The 16040-nt window shown below is 41.6% G+C and overlaps 1 protein-coding gene across 3 annotated transcripts in view; it reads left to right on the forward strand.

Moving 5' to 3' along the window:
- Window positions 1-4771: 4771 nt before the first annotated feature.
- The window catches only part of PPM1L (protein phosphatase, Mg2+/Mn2+ dependent 1L), a 188274-nt gene continuing 177005 nt past the window's right edge, over window positions 4772-16040 (forward strand). Inside the window, exons 1-2 of one of the 3 annotated variants that reach the window (XM_083364315.1) lie at window positions 4772-4906; window positions 6072-6832. In XM_083364315.1, the coding sequence (XP_083220441.1) occupies window positions 6430-6832 (403 nt within the window). In that variant the 5' untranslated portion in view covers window positions 4772-4906; window positions 6072-6429. Of the gene's footprint in view, window positions 4907-4990; window positions 5107-6071; window positions 6833-16040 lie in introns of those variants that run through there. The other 2 variants (XM_083364316.1, XM_083364318.1) reach the window with 2 other exon arrangements.

Genomic DNA, 16040 nt, shown 5'->3' on the forward strand with positions numbered 1-16040 from the left:
GAAGAACTATGGATAGAGGTTTGTAACATTGTACAAGAGGTAGCAACTAAAACCATCCCAAAGAAAAAGAAATGCAAGAAAGCAAAATGGCTGTCTGAGGAAGCTTTGCAAATAGCTGAGGAAAGGAGGGAAGCGAAAGGCAAGGGAGAAAAAGATACACCCAATTGAATGCAGAATTCCAAAGAATAGCTAGAAGAGATAAGAATGCCTTCTTAAATTAACAGTGCAAAGAAATAGAAGAAAACAATAGAATAGGGAGGACCAGAGATCTCTTCAAGAAAATTGAAGAGATGAATGGAATGTTTCATGCAAAGATGGGTATGATAAAGGACCAAAATGGCAGGGACGTAACAGAGGCAGAAGAGATTAAGAAGAGGTGGCAAAATTACACAGAAGAACTATACAAGAATGAGCTTAACGTCCCTGATAACCACGATGAGGTGGTCACTGACCTCGAGCCAGACATCCTAGAATGTGAAGTGACGTGGGCCTTAGAAAAACTGAGCAACAACAAAGCTAGTGGAGGTGACAGTATTCCAACTGAGCTATTGAAACTCTTAAAAGATGATGCAGTAAAAGTGCTACACTCAATTTGCCAGCAAATTTGGAAAACTCAACAGTGGCCACAGGATTGGAAAAGATCAGTTTACATTCCAATTCCAAAGAAAGGCACTGCCAAAGAATGTTCAAACTATTGCACCATTGCACTCATTTCACATGCCAGTAAAGTTATGCTTAAAATTCTACAAGCTAGACTCCAGCAGTATGTGGATCGAGAACTACCAGAAATACAAGCAGGATTTCAAAGAGACAGAGAAACTAGAGATCAAATTGCCAACATACACTGGATCATAGAGAAAGCTAGGGAGTTCCAGAAAAACATCTACTTCTGCTTCATTGACTATGCTAAAGCCTTTGATTGTATGGATCACAACAAACTGTGGCAAGTTCTTAAAGAGATGGGAGTACCAGACCATCTTATTTGTCTCTTGAGAAACTTATATGCGGGTCAAGAAGCAACAGTGAGAACTGGACACGGAACCACTGATTGGTTCAAAACTGGGAAAGAAGTCCGGCAAGGCTGTATACTGTTGCCCTGCCTATTTAACTTATATGCAGAGCACATCATGAGAAAGACAGGGCTAGATGAATCAAAAGTTGGAATTAAGATTGTCGGGAGAAATATTAACAACCTAAGATATGCAAATGATACCACTCTAATGGCAGAAAGTGAAGAAGAACTAAAGAACCTCTTGTTGCAGGTGAAGAAGCAGAGTGCAAAAGTTGGGTTGAAACTTAACATTAAGAAAACCAAGATCATGGCATCCGGCCCTCTCAATTCCTGGCAAATAGATGGGGAAGAAATGGAGGCAATGACAGATTTTATTTTCCTGGGCTCCAAGATCACAGTAGCCTGGAAATTAAAAGACGCTTGCTCCTGGGGAGGAAAGCCATGGCAAATCTAGACAGCACACTAAAAAGCAGAGAAATCACCCTGTCAACATAAGTGCATATAGTCAAGGCTATGGTCTTCCCAGTTGCAATGTATGGCAGTGAAAGTTGGACCATAAGAAAGGCTGAGCGCCAAAGAATTGAGGCCTTTGAACTCTGGTGCTGGAGAAGACTCCTGCGAGTCCCTTGGACTGCAAGGCGATCAAACCGGTCAGTCCTAGAGGAGATCAACCCTGACTGCTCTTTAGAAGGCCAGATCTTGAAGTTGAAACTCAAATACTTTGGCCACCTAATGAGAAGGAAGGACTCACTGGAGAAGAGCCTAATGCTGGGAAAGATTGAGGGCAATAGAAGAAAGGGACAACAGAGAGTGAGGTGTCTGGATGGAGTCACTGAAGCAGTAGGCGTGAGCTTAAATTTTTATTTTTATTTTTTATTTTAATTCCATTTATATCCCGCCCTTCTCTGAAGACTCAGGGCGGCTTACAAGCTTAGCAGGTAATATTTGAAAGCAGCTCAGGCAACACCTCCCTGATTCACTTAGATAATAAAAAAGAAGGGAGGTAAAGTACAACCAGACTTGCAAGTTTCTTTTATTACAGCCTATGTCAATAAATGGACTCCAGAAGATGGTAGAGGACAGGAAGGCCTGAAGGAATGTTGTCCATAGGGTCACAATGGGTCGGACACGTCTTTGCAGCTAACAACAACAACCACAGAGAACCACAGAGATAATCTTGGAGAGAAGTACCAATGTGGCAAAGGCCGAATATAGTTCAATTTAACTGTTGCAGTCTTGAAGTAGCATTTTGCCTTTTCTTCTGCTCTTTACCTCTGGACCTTGAGCATTTTTTTCCAGCTGCATTCTTCTGGCAGATGAAGATTACTTTGCCAATGGCATTGTAGAGAGGTTAAATAGGAGTGGAGAATGTATCAAGCCTTTGGCTCAATCTCTTCCACCACTACATGCAGAGAGTGAGGAAGGTGATTGTGTCAGAAATACGCAACAAATATTACCTAGGAACACAGAGCTGAAAGTGTTAGGGACAAGGTAATATTTGAAAGCAGCTCAGGCAACACCTCCCTGATTCACTTAGATAATAAAAAAGAAGGGAGGTAAAGCACAACCAGACTTGCAAGTTTCTTTTATTACAGCCTATGTCAATAAAGTTCTAATCTTCCTGTGGAGTTAATTTTTGGTCTAGTGAGGCAACTGATCTCAGAGAAAGATAGAGAACCAGAGAAACACTTTCTCCACAACTTTCCCTCAAAAGCGGAGGTTAGCAAATGGTTGGAAATTATCCAATACCTTTGGATCTAGCAATGATTTTATTTTATTACTTAACTATCAATATTTATACGATTTCCCTTCTTATATAACCCTGGGCAATTTCTTCAGGAGGAAAGGCAGAGGTAAATGACAAAACCAGGAAAAAAGAACCATCTGTTGTGACTCAGGGTCAGCCTGTGGGTCCGACAGCCGGCTCCGATGTATCGGAGGACTCAGATGTGGGGGAGGAGGGAAACGAACCGGCTGATGATGATTTGGAGACTTTGCAGAGTCCTCAGCCGGGAACCTCTGCTCAGCTGTGTGAGCCCGAGAGTGCGGAGGATGATGACCCACAGCTGGCCCTGTTCAAGGACGCCCGAGGCAGGAGGCAGTCGAGCAGGGACAAACAAAGAAAGGCTATGGGACTCCTCGGGAGGAGGCACAGGGAGACCACGCCCTGAGCTCTCTATAAAAGGAGTGTTTGGGGAGGGGCTGGTTGCTGAAAGCAACTCTTTTGCTTGAGAAGATAAGCTCTTGTGTGTTTACTATTAAATCTTGGCAGAAGCCTTTTAGCCTTGGACGCTTTCCAGTCTCTTCTTTTGAAATAGGGGTTGAGAGAAGAGGGCTGGTTCAGAACACCATCCAACAATCTAAAGGGACTTCATTCAGCCTTGTAAAGCGTGTGAAAAGCTTGGACAAACAGAGATAACAGAACCCCTCTCTTAGCCCCCTATTCAGCTAGAGTGCAACTGAAGAGAAGTTATAAGCAACCATCCTATCCATCAGATGCTATAATGATTTGCACCCAAAGAGGAATAATCTGCTTGATTTGACCAACTCCAAGTTAAATCCATAAGACCTCACTACAGCTCATTTCTGTTCAAATCAGTCATGGCTTTGTCCACTATTTTATATTCACATCTATAAATCCTTCCATGTATAATCCAGATGTCAAGCAATCTTCTCCAGGAAATCCAGCACAATCATCTGTATTGATGTAACTACAGTAAGAAATTTTTTTGGGGGGGGAAACAATCCAGAAGGAGGCAGTGGCAAACCATTTTGTACTGTTCATAAGAAAACTACAAAGATTGTCCATGAAAGCACCAAAAATCAAGCTTGACTTGGAAGACATAAACCTTTAACGTCAGCTCAATAACTTCTCTTCCACTGTAAGGTATATGCCGCCATAGGATAGGGCACATCTTATCACTAGATTTGTAAGAATAACGTATTTCAGATTGTCTGTCTAAAGCCCCATGGCAAAAGGAAAACAGAATACAAATAGGCAAACAAAACTTTCATTAGAGCCTGGAGGTAATAGAATCTATCCAATTCAATCTCTGCCGAAGGACATGTTTTTCAAGGTTCAGTAGTACACACTTTGGTGAATATTGAGTAGATTATATGATATAAGAAGAGAATGGATCTGGAAAATAACATACCAGTACCAAAAGTCCTGGAGTTGGAGAGTTCTTCCAAGAAAAATTTAGGGAACAAATAGCAATGTTGAGTTCTTTTAACCGGTTAAAAAAATAGAAACCCAATAAAAGAAAGGTAAACTAGTATTCTTTATACTGCAATCCGTTGTTTTTTTTATTACATGTCGCTAATTTACGGGTAATTTCACTCCCGTTCTGTGCTTTGCTAATGTTGCTTAAATACTCGCAAAAAAAGGCAACAGCCTGACCCGCGTACGGTGTGTGTGTGTGTGTGCGTTTATAGGTGCATCATTATATTTATTGGCAGAGGGCGCGAGAGAGCAAGGCTGGCTGTGAAAACTCGTGGACTTCAGGCTCCAGAAGCCCTTGGCGGGGTTCCTGTCAATCGTGGAAGAGCGTTTTGGCGCTAAGGCTGCCGGGATTTGTAGGCATCGCTATCCCCGGCGAGGTGGCTCGGGAGCCCTCGAGCCCAGCCCAGTGGGAGGGACAGGCTCGGGAAGAAAGGGGAGACAGGTACTTTGCGATCGGCCCTGCAGGTGACAGCAGCCGAGGGGAGGGGCGGGGGAGGGCATGCGAGGGGGAGGGCAGATTCAGCGTCGAAGAAAGAGGAGGCCCGGGCAAGGGCGGCGGGTGCATTGCAAGCCACAAGGTGGAGAAGCGAGTCGCCGATTGGCCAGCCCCGGATTGCAGCTGGGAGAAGTGAGCGATCAGCCTTTTGCACCAACGGGGAAAGGAGCATGAGGTGGGCTGCTTTCTTTTCTTGGAGGGGGCCGGCGTGGCTTTAGCTCTGCACTCCTCCGTTAGGTACAGCGGCAGCGGAGGGGCAGGTGGGGGGGGGGTCTGGTGGAGGAAGCCCACGCGGCTAAAATCCCTCTTTTGTGTCCCGTCATCCCCCGATCCGCGTTCCCAGCCTGTGCCCGCGGTGCGGAGCTCTTTCCCAAAGTGAGTCACCTTCCCTAAAAGTTGGAGATGTCTTTTAAGACGATGGTGGCATAGCCGGGGGGGCTGCTAGTCAAGGTGCGTGGAATGGTAGAAGGAAAAGGCTGAGCAGCAACGGTTAGAAGCGCCGCGTTAGGAGAATCAACGAAGGATCGCTTGCTTGTCAGCCAAGATTGTCCTGGTTTTAAAGTCTTGTTCCTTTTTTTAGAAACAGGGACATGATGGACATTCCTTATGGCAGTGTTTCCCAACCTTAGGAACTTGAAGATGCGTGGACTTCAACTCCCAGAATTCCCCAGCCAGCTATGCTGGCTGGGGAATTCTGGGAGTTGAAGTCCACGCATCTTCAAGTTCCTAAGGTTGGGAAACGCTGCCTTATGGTAGAGTCAGCCTGGGGTTTTGTTGTTGTTGTTGTTGTTCTACCCCACTTTCTCCGTATAACGGTCAGTCCATCTCTATCCACCGACCCCTTTGTACTGTATTTCTATCAGATATCTCAATCTCCCCGAACCCTCTTGGGTTACTTTTCCTTTTTGCTTGGATTTATTGGGACTAACTTGCCTGCCTCTAAAAAGCCCCCACACTGATCGTTGTTACTGTTCCCCTTTCTCACCCTACACAGTTACATGGTAGTGTGCTTTTGACTTTGGGTCGTCCTTCCCTCTGCCTTGCTCCTTTGGGCTAGCAACTGCCCCGGGCTATTGCTGGACCCAGAATGGGGGTAGGAATTGTGTTGGGGAATATGAATTTATTGACTGCCCCTGGGCAGCAAGAGTGAATGCCCAGGGGGAAAGTAAGGGAGGGAGGAAGAGGTCCTCTGGTGCCAAATGCTCTTTTCTTCTTGCCTCTGTCCTGGCTGAAAAAGGCCACAAAAAGGCACAGGGACGATCTGCGGCAGACCCAGATAGATCTTGTGCTGCTGGTAGTGCCTCTAGCAGCTCCTGCACTGATCCTTTGCTGTCTTGCAGCTGATCTCCCACCCGTCGTTTCTCCAGGAGCTGCTGCATGCTCTTTGGCAGCAGGAGGAGTGAGAAGTCAAGAAGGATAAGGGTGCCTTCCGACTCCCAAGCGTGCATGCTGATCTCTGCAACTTGACGGATCGATCAGAGCTACTCTTGCCATCTGGGACTACGCGCCCTGAAGCAGTTGCACAGAAGAACAGAGGAGAAAGAGGAGGCACTTTTAGCAGCACTAACCCTGCCCTCCGTGGGTTTGCATTACAGGAACATGCACTGATTTGCTGCTTTGCCTTTAGACCCATCCCAACCATCAGGGTGTGTGGTATATGGTGTGTGTGGGAGGGGAGATCCACTGCCTCTGTAATAAATGATAGAGGATACAATGACTTTGCTCTCTTTGCTGGGTCGGATCATGCGTTACTTCTTACTGAGACCAGAGACGCTGTTCCTGCTATGCATCAGCCTGGCCCTATGGAGCTACTTCTTCCATACGGATGAAGTGAAAACCATTGTCAAGTCCAGCAGGGATGCAGTGAAAATGGTGAAGGGCAAAGTAGCAGAAATTATGCAAAATGACCAACTTGGGGGTCTGGATGTGCTGGATGCAGAGTTTTCCAAGACCTGGGAGTTTAAGAACCACAATGTGGCTGTTTATTCTATCCAAGGCCGGAGAGACCACATGGAAGACAGGTTTGAAGTGATCACGGATCTGGTGAACAAGACTCATCCATCCATTTTTGGGATATTTGATGGACACGGTGGAGAGGCAAGTTTTAGGCTGTTTGGGTGATGGGGATTTGCTACTGTTGTGTGTTTAGATGTTTGGGAAGTTAGGCAGTGATCATATGGGGCTTTGTAAGTTAGCAGAAAAGTTGATTTGTGCCATGGTAACAGTCTTTGATTTGCTAAGAATCAATTCCATGAGTCTCATTGGAAAAAGGGGCTACAGATGAATCTTCAGCGAATTGAAATTGTAGACCCAGAACCTTAGGAGCAATGATTGTGTTCGTTCATATGTTTGGAATAAGCTTTTAGAATCAAACTGTGTGGCCTTCAGTGATAATATCTACAATTAGCTACCTTTGTTTTAATAAAGCATAAATGTATGACTGTAAAGTAAAAGCTATCAGGAGATTGCTGACTGAGGAATGCACTGGCAAACTTTAACATTTTTGCAGCATCTCTTCATTATCACTTTATTTACAGTGTTTTCTGTATCCTTTCTTTACTCACTGAGACGAGCTGCTTGCCTAGAAGTGAAAATAAATGCCATGTGCCTCTCTGCAGCATATGCGCAGAAGAATGGCTGTATTTTTTTTGCAGTTGCATAGGAGAAGCTAAGCCAGGTTTATTTGGATAATGCCTCTAACTGCATGTCTGTTCATTAGCCATATTAGAAAGAAGCTTCATTCTGTTTCACTTGAATGCAGAGGGTGGCTGTGAATGGACAAGGAGGTAGTCTCACACCGAAGTTAAACATTCACACCAGCTGAAGTAATTGGCAGATTTGTTTTTATTTGCTTCTGTATTTTTTTTTATCAAGGGTCTGCATTTCCTACAGCTGCTCTGACAAATCAAACTTGCTGGAAAAGCTCTGATGGTGATCAGAAAGAAATTGAGCCTCCTGGAGGGAGCAGCTGTTCCTATAATGGGATATGTTGTGGCTCTTGATAATTTTCTGTTTGTCAGATAAGGAGATTGGATGGTTAGTGGCCTTTTCTTTCTGTGTGGGCTTAATGAGAAGCAGTTTGATTGGAGCGTAGTCGGAATCACTCTTCATATTCTGCATGGATCTCCAAAATCACAGGATGGGGAAATTGGCATCCTGATAGCAGTTATGGACACTGGAATTGTGTAAGATGTTGGAGGGTGAAATCAGGGTAGAGTAGAATGAGCAGTTGCTCCCTCTGCCCTATTCAAAATGAGCAGTTCTTGGCTTATTGTGTTTTGAAATCTTTGTTATTCATACTGCTAACCAATATGAGAGAGAGCCTAATACAAAATCATGTTATTGTTGAAAGCTGTGGTTAGGTCATCTAATCTGTAGTTGAGATTAGATGTACTTTGTCTGGTTAGTTGACTTTTGGGAATATGGGTTTGAGGTTGATGAAAGTATGGAAGAGATTGTGTGCTGTTATTTGAAATGTGTAAGCAGCATTCTACTGTAAGTCCCATTCACCTTTGCTTGGGAGAAATTCTTGAAGGATAACATCATCTTATCAGGTGCACTATCCTCTGCAAAGAAACTCTGCTTTTTACCTGTGTCCCTTACTGCTTCTTCATCATGTTAGATACTCTGTCTGCTGTCAGCAGTTTGAATTATGATTAAAATAGATTTGATAACTTGGCAAGCTGTTTGGTTGTTCCTCATGTAATGCAGCCATCCTCCCATCCTTCCAAATCGTTAGCTTAGCCACATCTAAGCAGGGGGTTGGACTAGATGATCTCCAAGGTCCCTTCCAACTTTACTGTTATGAAACGTGATAAGAGTGTCTATTGTAGTTTGAAATTTAAATGTAGCATTTATAAGTATTTAAATGTAAATTTAATAAGCATTTTTTTAGCTATTAAACCATTTTAAAAAAAATCTATGAAAGATTTCACGATACATTTAGAGCATATGTTTGCAGGCACAGTGTAATATACATTTCTTTGTTTTGATGGTACTTGTTAATACTGAACAAAATATTTCTGACTACTTGAATAATCTTTAACCAGCACATTGTGCTCCTATCCAGATTAAAGGCACAGGGTTCCTTATATATTTGTTTGATTATATGCCATCAAGTTGGCGTTGATTCTTAGTGACCATACAGTTAAACCTTAGCCAGGTTTACCCATTTTCCAGCTTTACTCTTCAAGTTTCCCAGTGGGGCATCTATTACCACTACAATAAAACCCATCCATATTGCCGCAGGTTGTTCTCTTCCTTTTCACCTTTACTAGTTTAGTTTAGTTTAGTTTTATTGGATTTCTATACCGCCCTTCTCCCTAGGGACTCAGGGCGGTTCACAGGGCATATATAAATAGGTATACAAAAATTAAAAGAGAATTAAACCATGCCCAATTAAAATACAGCAATAAAAAATAATAAAACCAGTTAGAAAACCCATATTCCCCTTCAGGCCAGACCAGCTAACTCGAACAAGTGGGTCTTCAACCCGCGACGGAAGGATCGGAGGTCCGATGCCATCCGGAGCTCAACCGGCAGTTGGTTCCATAGTGCCGGGGCACCCACAGAGAAGGCCCTCCCCCTGGGGGCCACCAGTCGACATTCCCTGACCGGAGGCACCCTGAGGAGGCCCTCTCTGTGGGCACGCACAGGGCGGAGGGGAGTTGACGCCGGCAGCAGGTGGTCCTCGAGGTATCTCGGACCCATGCCATGTAAGGACTTAAAGATCATAACCAAGACCTTGAACCTCACCCGGAAGACAACTGGTAACCAATGCAGCTCGCGGAGCAAAGGTGTAACATGGGAGTACCGGGAAACTCCCAAGACAACTCTCGCGGCCGCATTCTGTACCAGTTGGAGCCTCCGAGTGGTCTTCAAGGGAAGCATTTTGGATTCTTCAAGGGAGCTTGCATTGTGTCTGCATAATGTGTGCAGAATGCTATAATTTGAGCCTGATCATTTGTACCTCGGGTAAATAGGCTAGATTAATTTGTTGTACAATTCATTTGTTTGTTTTCTTGGCTATCCATGGTATTTCAAAAGTCTTCTCCAACCCTAAAGTTCAAAAGCGTCAGTATTCTTTCTGTTCTGCTTCTTTAACATCCAACTTTGACTTTCTTGTTAATCTAAGTGTATTTTTAAAAGGTTATAGCATTAAACCAGGTAATGGAAGATAGAAATGCAGTTGCATAGATCAGGGATTCTCAAGCCCCGCTTCGTGGACCGGCACTGATCTACGGCATGCCAGTAACTGGTCCGCGCAAACAAGCGAAGCCCCATCCATGGGATACAGGCAGTACACAAAACCATGTCCCATCCGGTCCATGTAAAAAACTCTTTCCATGGAACTGGTCTCTGGTGCACAAAAAGTTGGGGGCCGCTGGCATAGATCAACTTTTTTGAAGTGAAGCACCTGCCTCCTACATGGAAAGGTGTGTGGCATCAATTTTACAAGCAGCTTGGATAATTGTTTCTGCCAAAAAATCCTCTAATATGAAGCTGAAATTAATAAAAAAAATGGATGATATGAACTGATACTGTATTAGAAAATTCTGTTGCCTTCATAAACAGTGCATGAGAGCAGCTCATACGTGCCTGCATTACTCAATATTAGTTTATATTTGGGATTTGTAAATCTAAGCAAACAACTGACATTGAAGTGCTTAGGGTTTTGATGTCATATTGACCTTTTGGATCTAAAATCTTCTCCCACTGTCTTGGAACTTCTGCTTTTTCAAAAAGTGCTACGTTAGTTTTAATTATTGTGCCAGAGGGGGGTGAGATGGGAAGATTTAATCTTTAACCCTCTTCATAGATTCTGCTCTTAAAATTGCAAATCTCAACCCAACAGTTAGCCCAAAATGGGAGACACAGCTATTTGTAGGAATGGGGATTTGTTCCTAAACTGGGTTACCCATAAAGAAAAAGAATCTGTTTCACACTGAGCTGAAAAGTTTCTCTTTAGCTGAAACTTACATTGTGATTTTTTACAATTAGAATGACAGTCGCTAGGAGTTGGGCAGTGTATACATTTATTATTGTTGCTGCCGCTGCCATTTGGTGTTTTTTTTGTTTTTGTTTTTTGTTATAAATAGCCATAATTGACTATGCACAGATTTATCATTGCGTGCTTCTATTATTTTTATGTATAAGACAGGAAAGTGATTTTCTTCTCATTCTTTTCTTAACTTACACGGGTAGCTGTTCTGCAAATGTCACCACAAAGAAATGGATTTTATTTTTTTGTTGTTTTGGTGGTCTCTTTAAACTGAGGAGGTTTTCACTTCCAACCTGTCATGGAAAAGCTTTAGATGTCTTGTGATGTACTTAAAAGCACTTGCAAAAATGGTTGATGTACCTCTGCAATTTATTCCATGTTGATGAGTGCTTTGAACAAGGACATCCTTCAGCTGTCACCTTGAGGGATGTGATGGCGCTTAATTCATTTTATTCAGTAATATTCAAGACTGTTGGGCTTTTTCAGTCAGTTGTCTGGACTGCTTACCTGCTGTACCTGCACAGAATTCAGTGGAAAAAAGAGTTAATGAGCCAGAATAATCTGAGAGCTTTGGGGGGGGAGTAAAAGGAGTTGATTCTAGCAAGACTCTTACTCGGTTTAATATGTAACATGACCTTGTCTGAGTCCACTCATCAATGTAATTAATGTACTTTATGTTGTAGGAATGTAAGATCAGTGGCATTTTTCAGGAAACAAAACAACACCAATTGCTGTGGCTAAGAATTGAAATTAAATCTGACATTTCTTCTTAGCCACAGCAATTTTCATCGTTGAGTTGGTGCCCTCTAAATGTGTTGGGCTTTAATTACCCTATAATTCTTTATCAGTGGCTCTACTTGCCAGGAATTATGGGTGTTGAAATCTAGTACACTCTTGAGAATGTGAATATATGATTTTGCATTTAGTTTCTGAATCCATATTCTGTAAGCTTATTCTGTTTCAGTGAAGTTAGAATGGCCATATCAAATTGGTTTGTATGGTCAGTAAGTCAGTAAAGAAATCTGTCAAGGTCCTTCATAAATTAATCTGAGTATGACTTTTCTATTTTCCAAATAAAAAAAGCTAGTACGTATAGTCTTCAATTTATGACTACAATTGAGCCCAAAATTTATGTTGTTAAGTGAAACATTTGTTAACTTGAGTTTTGCCCCATTTTATGACCTTTCTTGCCATAGTTGTTAAGTGAAACACTGGTTGTTAAGTTAGTAACATGGTTGTTAAGTGAATATGGCTTCCCCATTGACTTCACTTGTCAGAAGGTTGCAAAAGGTGAGCAAAAGACCCTAGAACACGGACACCATCATAAATATGAGTCAGTTGCCAGGTGTCTGAATTTTGGTCACATGACTATGGGGATGCTGCAATGGTCGTAGGTGTGAAAAATGGTTATAAATCACTTTTTTCAGTGCCATTTTAAACGGTCATTTAACTGTTTTAAGTCAAGGACAACATTGATTTTGCTTGTCTGTAAGTATAAAGTGTTTGCTTGATTTTTAGGAAGCTGGATATGAAAATAGTGTTCTTGATTTAGGTTTCTACTTACAAATAAAGCAGGCTTGCCTAGATAAATGATCAGAGATTAAAATATCTGGTATGATGGTTATTACTTTATGCCCTTCAATTTGAATATGATTTTAACTATCCGTATTTTAACTAACTGTATTTTAACCGTGGGAGAAACAACATTGTGAATTCTTATTATAAAGAAAAATATTTTTACTTGGCCAGCATTCAGTGAATTTCTAATTTCTATATCTTTTTAATGTTTTCACAGGAAGAAATATTTTAAAAATGAGGGTTAAGTATTAGGTCGAAGAATGTGTTGCAAGACTTGAATGAATGTTTGCTATTGAAGTGGTTATTCCCTACTAGATTTTATTGACTTCAAAGAGCAATTGAATAACTGTTCTACATTATATTTTATATGTAAAGTTTCTTTGGAAGAGAAACTTGCTTTGGGGCAGAGATATTTTTAAACTAGAAATACCTTGTTATTGGTAGAGAGTTGTTTTAGGGTGGTGGGGTTTTTTTGGCTTTGTTTATTCAGTTTTAAGTCCAAAGATCCAAAAAGTACCAAGTCATGAAGAACACTCGGGAATGTTGAGTTTTAAAGATGTAATTGGCAAGGCGAAGATCTTTTTATATAAAAATTACCATGAGCTGGACAGTACTACAACAGAGTTGCATCTGTTGATGTCTTCTTCCTCCACTTTGATATAATGACGAAACCTATCAGACCTGATGTTTTGAGGGGTGGCTACCTAAGTGTCCTGCCCCATTGCTGCTGTAACAGATTTGGCAGCAAGCTGTCATGTTCACAGTATTATTTTTTCCCCTATTAAGAACACAAGCTGTAGAATTACACCTTTAGTACTTAGGTTCCAAAGCAATAAAAAAACGTTTGAAATTACAACCCCAACTTCTGGGATTATCACCAGTAAGTCTTCTGTGGCCTTCAGCTATTGGAGAATACAAGAAGAAAAATGGGTGCAAATCAAAAGTGTTAGATGTTCTGCCATGATGTTCTGTTTTTACCATGTAATGCAAAAAGACTAATTACTGTCCACAGAAGATGTTATCAAGGTGATGCTTGGCCTACATTGACTGTAATTTTCCACTTACAGAAAAATAGTGTCCTCCAGAACATTAAAAGTAGATTATGTTCAGCTGATACTGGAAAATTTCTACGTCATTAGAACATTTTCTATGTAACTCTTTGGGTATATACAAACACACATTCATGTTTCCCTTACATAATTGCTAGAGATAACCATTTGAAAAAACATTAATGAAGCTTTGATGCTACCAGCTTTTTCTCAAATTGAATGTACAGTTTGTTTCCATTCATTATTATGAAGAATTTATAGAAACATTTTCAGCAAAGAAAGTCAGTGAAATTTCTCACCAGTGGTCAAAAATGGATACTTAAACCTCTGACAATCCTAGCTGGGAAAGGTTTACAGCTATTGCTCTCTTACTTAACAAATCTTAGCTTGGACATGTATGAATTCAGGTACCTGACATACTTTTAAAAAAGACGGTGTCTGTCCAGATAATAAAGTTGGAAGGGACCTTGGGGGTCATTTAATCCAACCCACTGCTCAGGCAGGAAACCCTATACCATTTCAGACAAATGGCTGTCCAGTCTCTTCTTAAAAACCTCCAGTGTTGGAGCATTCAAGCTTCTGGAGGCAGGTTGTTCCACTGGTTAATTGTTCTAACTGTCAGGAAGTTTCTCCTTAGTTACAGGTTGCTTCTCTCCTTGATCAGTTTCCATCCATTGCTGCTTGTCCTGCTTTGGAGAATAGCCTGACTCCCTCTACTTTGTGGCAGCCCCTGAGATATTGGAACACTGCTATCATGTCCCCCCTTGTCCTTCTCTTCATTAAACTAGACATACCCAATTCCAGCAGCCATCCGTATATGTTTTAGTCTCCAGTCCCCCAATCATCTTTGTTGCTCTTCTGTGTACTCTTTCTAGAGTTTCAACATCTTTTTTACATCGTGGTGACCAAAACTGGATGCAGTATTCCAAGTGTGGCCTTACCAAGGCATTGTAAAGTGGTATTAATACTTCATGTGATCTTGATTCTATCCCTCTGTTAATGCAGCCTAGCACTGTGTTGGCTTTTTTGGCAGCTGCTGCACACTGCTGGCTCATATTTAAGTGATTGTCCACTAGGACTCCGAGATCCCTGTCACAGTTACTAATATTGAACAAGATACCCCCTATACTATACCTGTACATTTGGATTTTCTTGCCTAAATGTAGAACCTTACTTTTTTCACCATTGAATTTCATTTTGTTAGATAGTGTTCGAGTCTGTCCAGATCCTCCTGTATCTTAAGCCTGTCTTCTGGAGTGTTGGATATTCCTGCCAGCTTGGTGTATTCTGCAAATTTGATGAGTTCCCCATTTATCCCCTCATCCAAATCGTTGATGAAGCTGTTGAAGAGCACTGGGCCCAGAACAGAACCCTGGGGCACCCCACTACACACTTCCTTCCATGTAGATGCAGTTCCATTGAGGACCACATGCTGAGTACGGCTGGCCAGCCAGCTACGAATCCATCTGGTGGTGATGCTGTCTAACCCATATTTTTCTATCTTATCAAGTAGAAGGTTGTGATGTACTTTATCAAATGCCTTACTGAAGTCCAAGTAAATTATATCCACAGCATTCCTCTGATCCACTAATTTTGTCACTTGGTCAAAGAATGCAATAAGATTTCTCTGGCATGATCTGTTTTTGACAAACCCATGTTAGCTTTTAGTAATGACCTTGTTTTCCTCTAGATATTTTTTTCATCTCTGTTAAAGATGTAGGCAAATGTGCCAGAAATCCAGCACTGAGACCAATACATATTGAGATAGGTGAGCAATTAATCATTTTAAGTGAGGTGATCAAACACACACTTTTCAGAATAATATCCAGTTTGGGACACGACTTATCTTTTGCAAATTGCACTTCTCCAAGTTGCGTGACTATTGTGGGTAAAAGAGGCAAGCACAAATATGTATACTAGGGAAGGATGTAAATCTTACTTTTTTAAAAATGTAGAATGATAAAAATATCAGGTCCCTTCCAGGTCTATTCTGATTAAGCTGATTTGACAGAATGCTAACTGAAGACATGAAATTGATGTAGTCTCAAGTAGATTAATGTGCATAATCTTATTAAAGACGGCACCACTTGAATTTCTTCCTTTTGTATTGTGCTCTTTATTTTCTTCTGCCAACCTAGCAGTTTGAAAGCACGTAAAAATGCAAGTAGAAAAATAGGGACCACTATGGTAGGAAGGTAACAGCGTTCCGTGCGCCTTTGGCGTCTAGTCATGCCGGCCACATGACCACGGAAACGTCCTCGGACAAACGCTGACACTTCAGCTTTGAAACAGAGATGAGCACCGGCCCCTAGAGTTGGAAACGACTAGCACGCATGTGCGGGGGAACCTTTACCTTTACCTTTTACCTTTATTTTTAATGAGGGATTCTAAAGTTTGGAGGTTACATGGTTTTTGTGCTGAAAATTTGAAACATTGGCTTTGAATTTTGCTCCATTGGCTAATAACTCTTTCATGAAATCTCAAATAAACACTGGATTTCATGAGTGCTAGTGGTCTTTTCCCATTTATAGAAATGTTTTCTAGTTGTTGATAATGAAATATGTTTGTATTACACTGACATAAATATTTACAATGGTGATATCTTGCTTAGTAACCGGGGCTTTTATACTGATGGCCACCAAGCAAACATGAATCAATGAAATCAAATAATTAGATGCTGC

Source organism: Vipera ursinii (genome assembly GCF_947247035.1).
Source record: "Vipera ursinii genome assembly, chromosome: 5".
NCBI lineage: Eukaryota > Metazoa > Chordata > Lepidosauria > Squamata > Viperidae > Vipera > Vipera ursinii.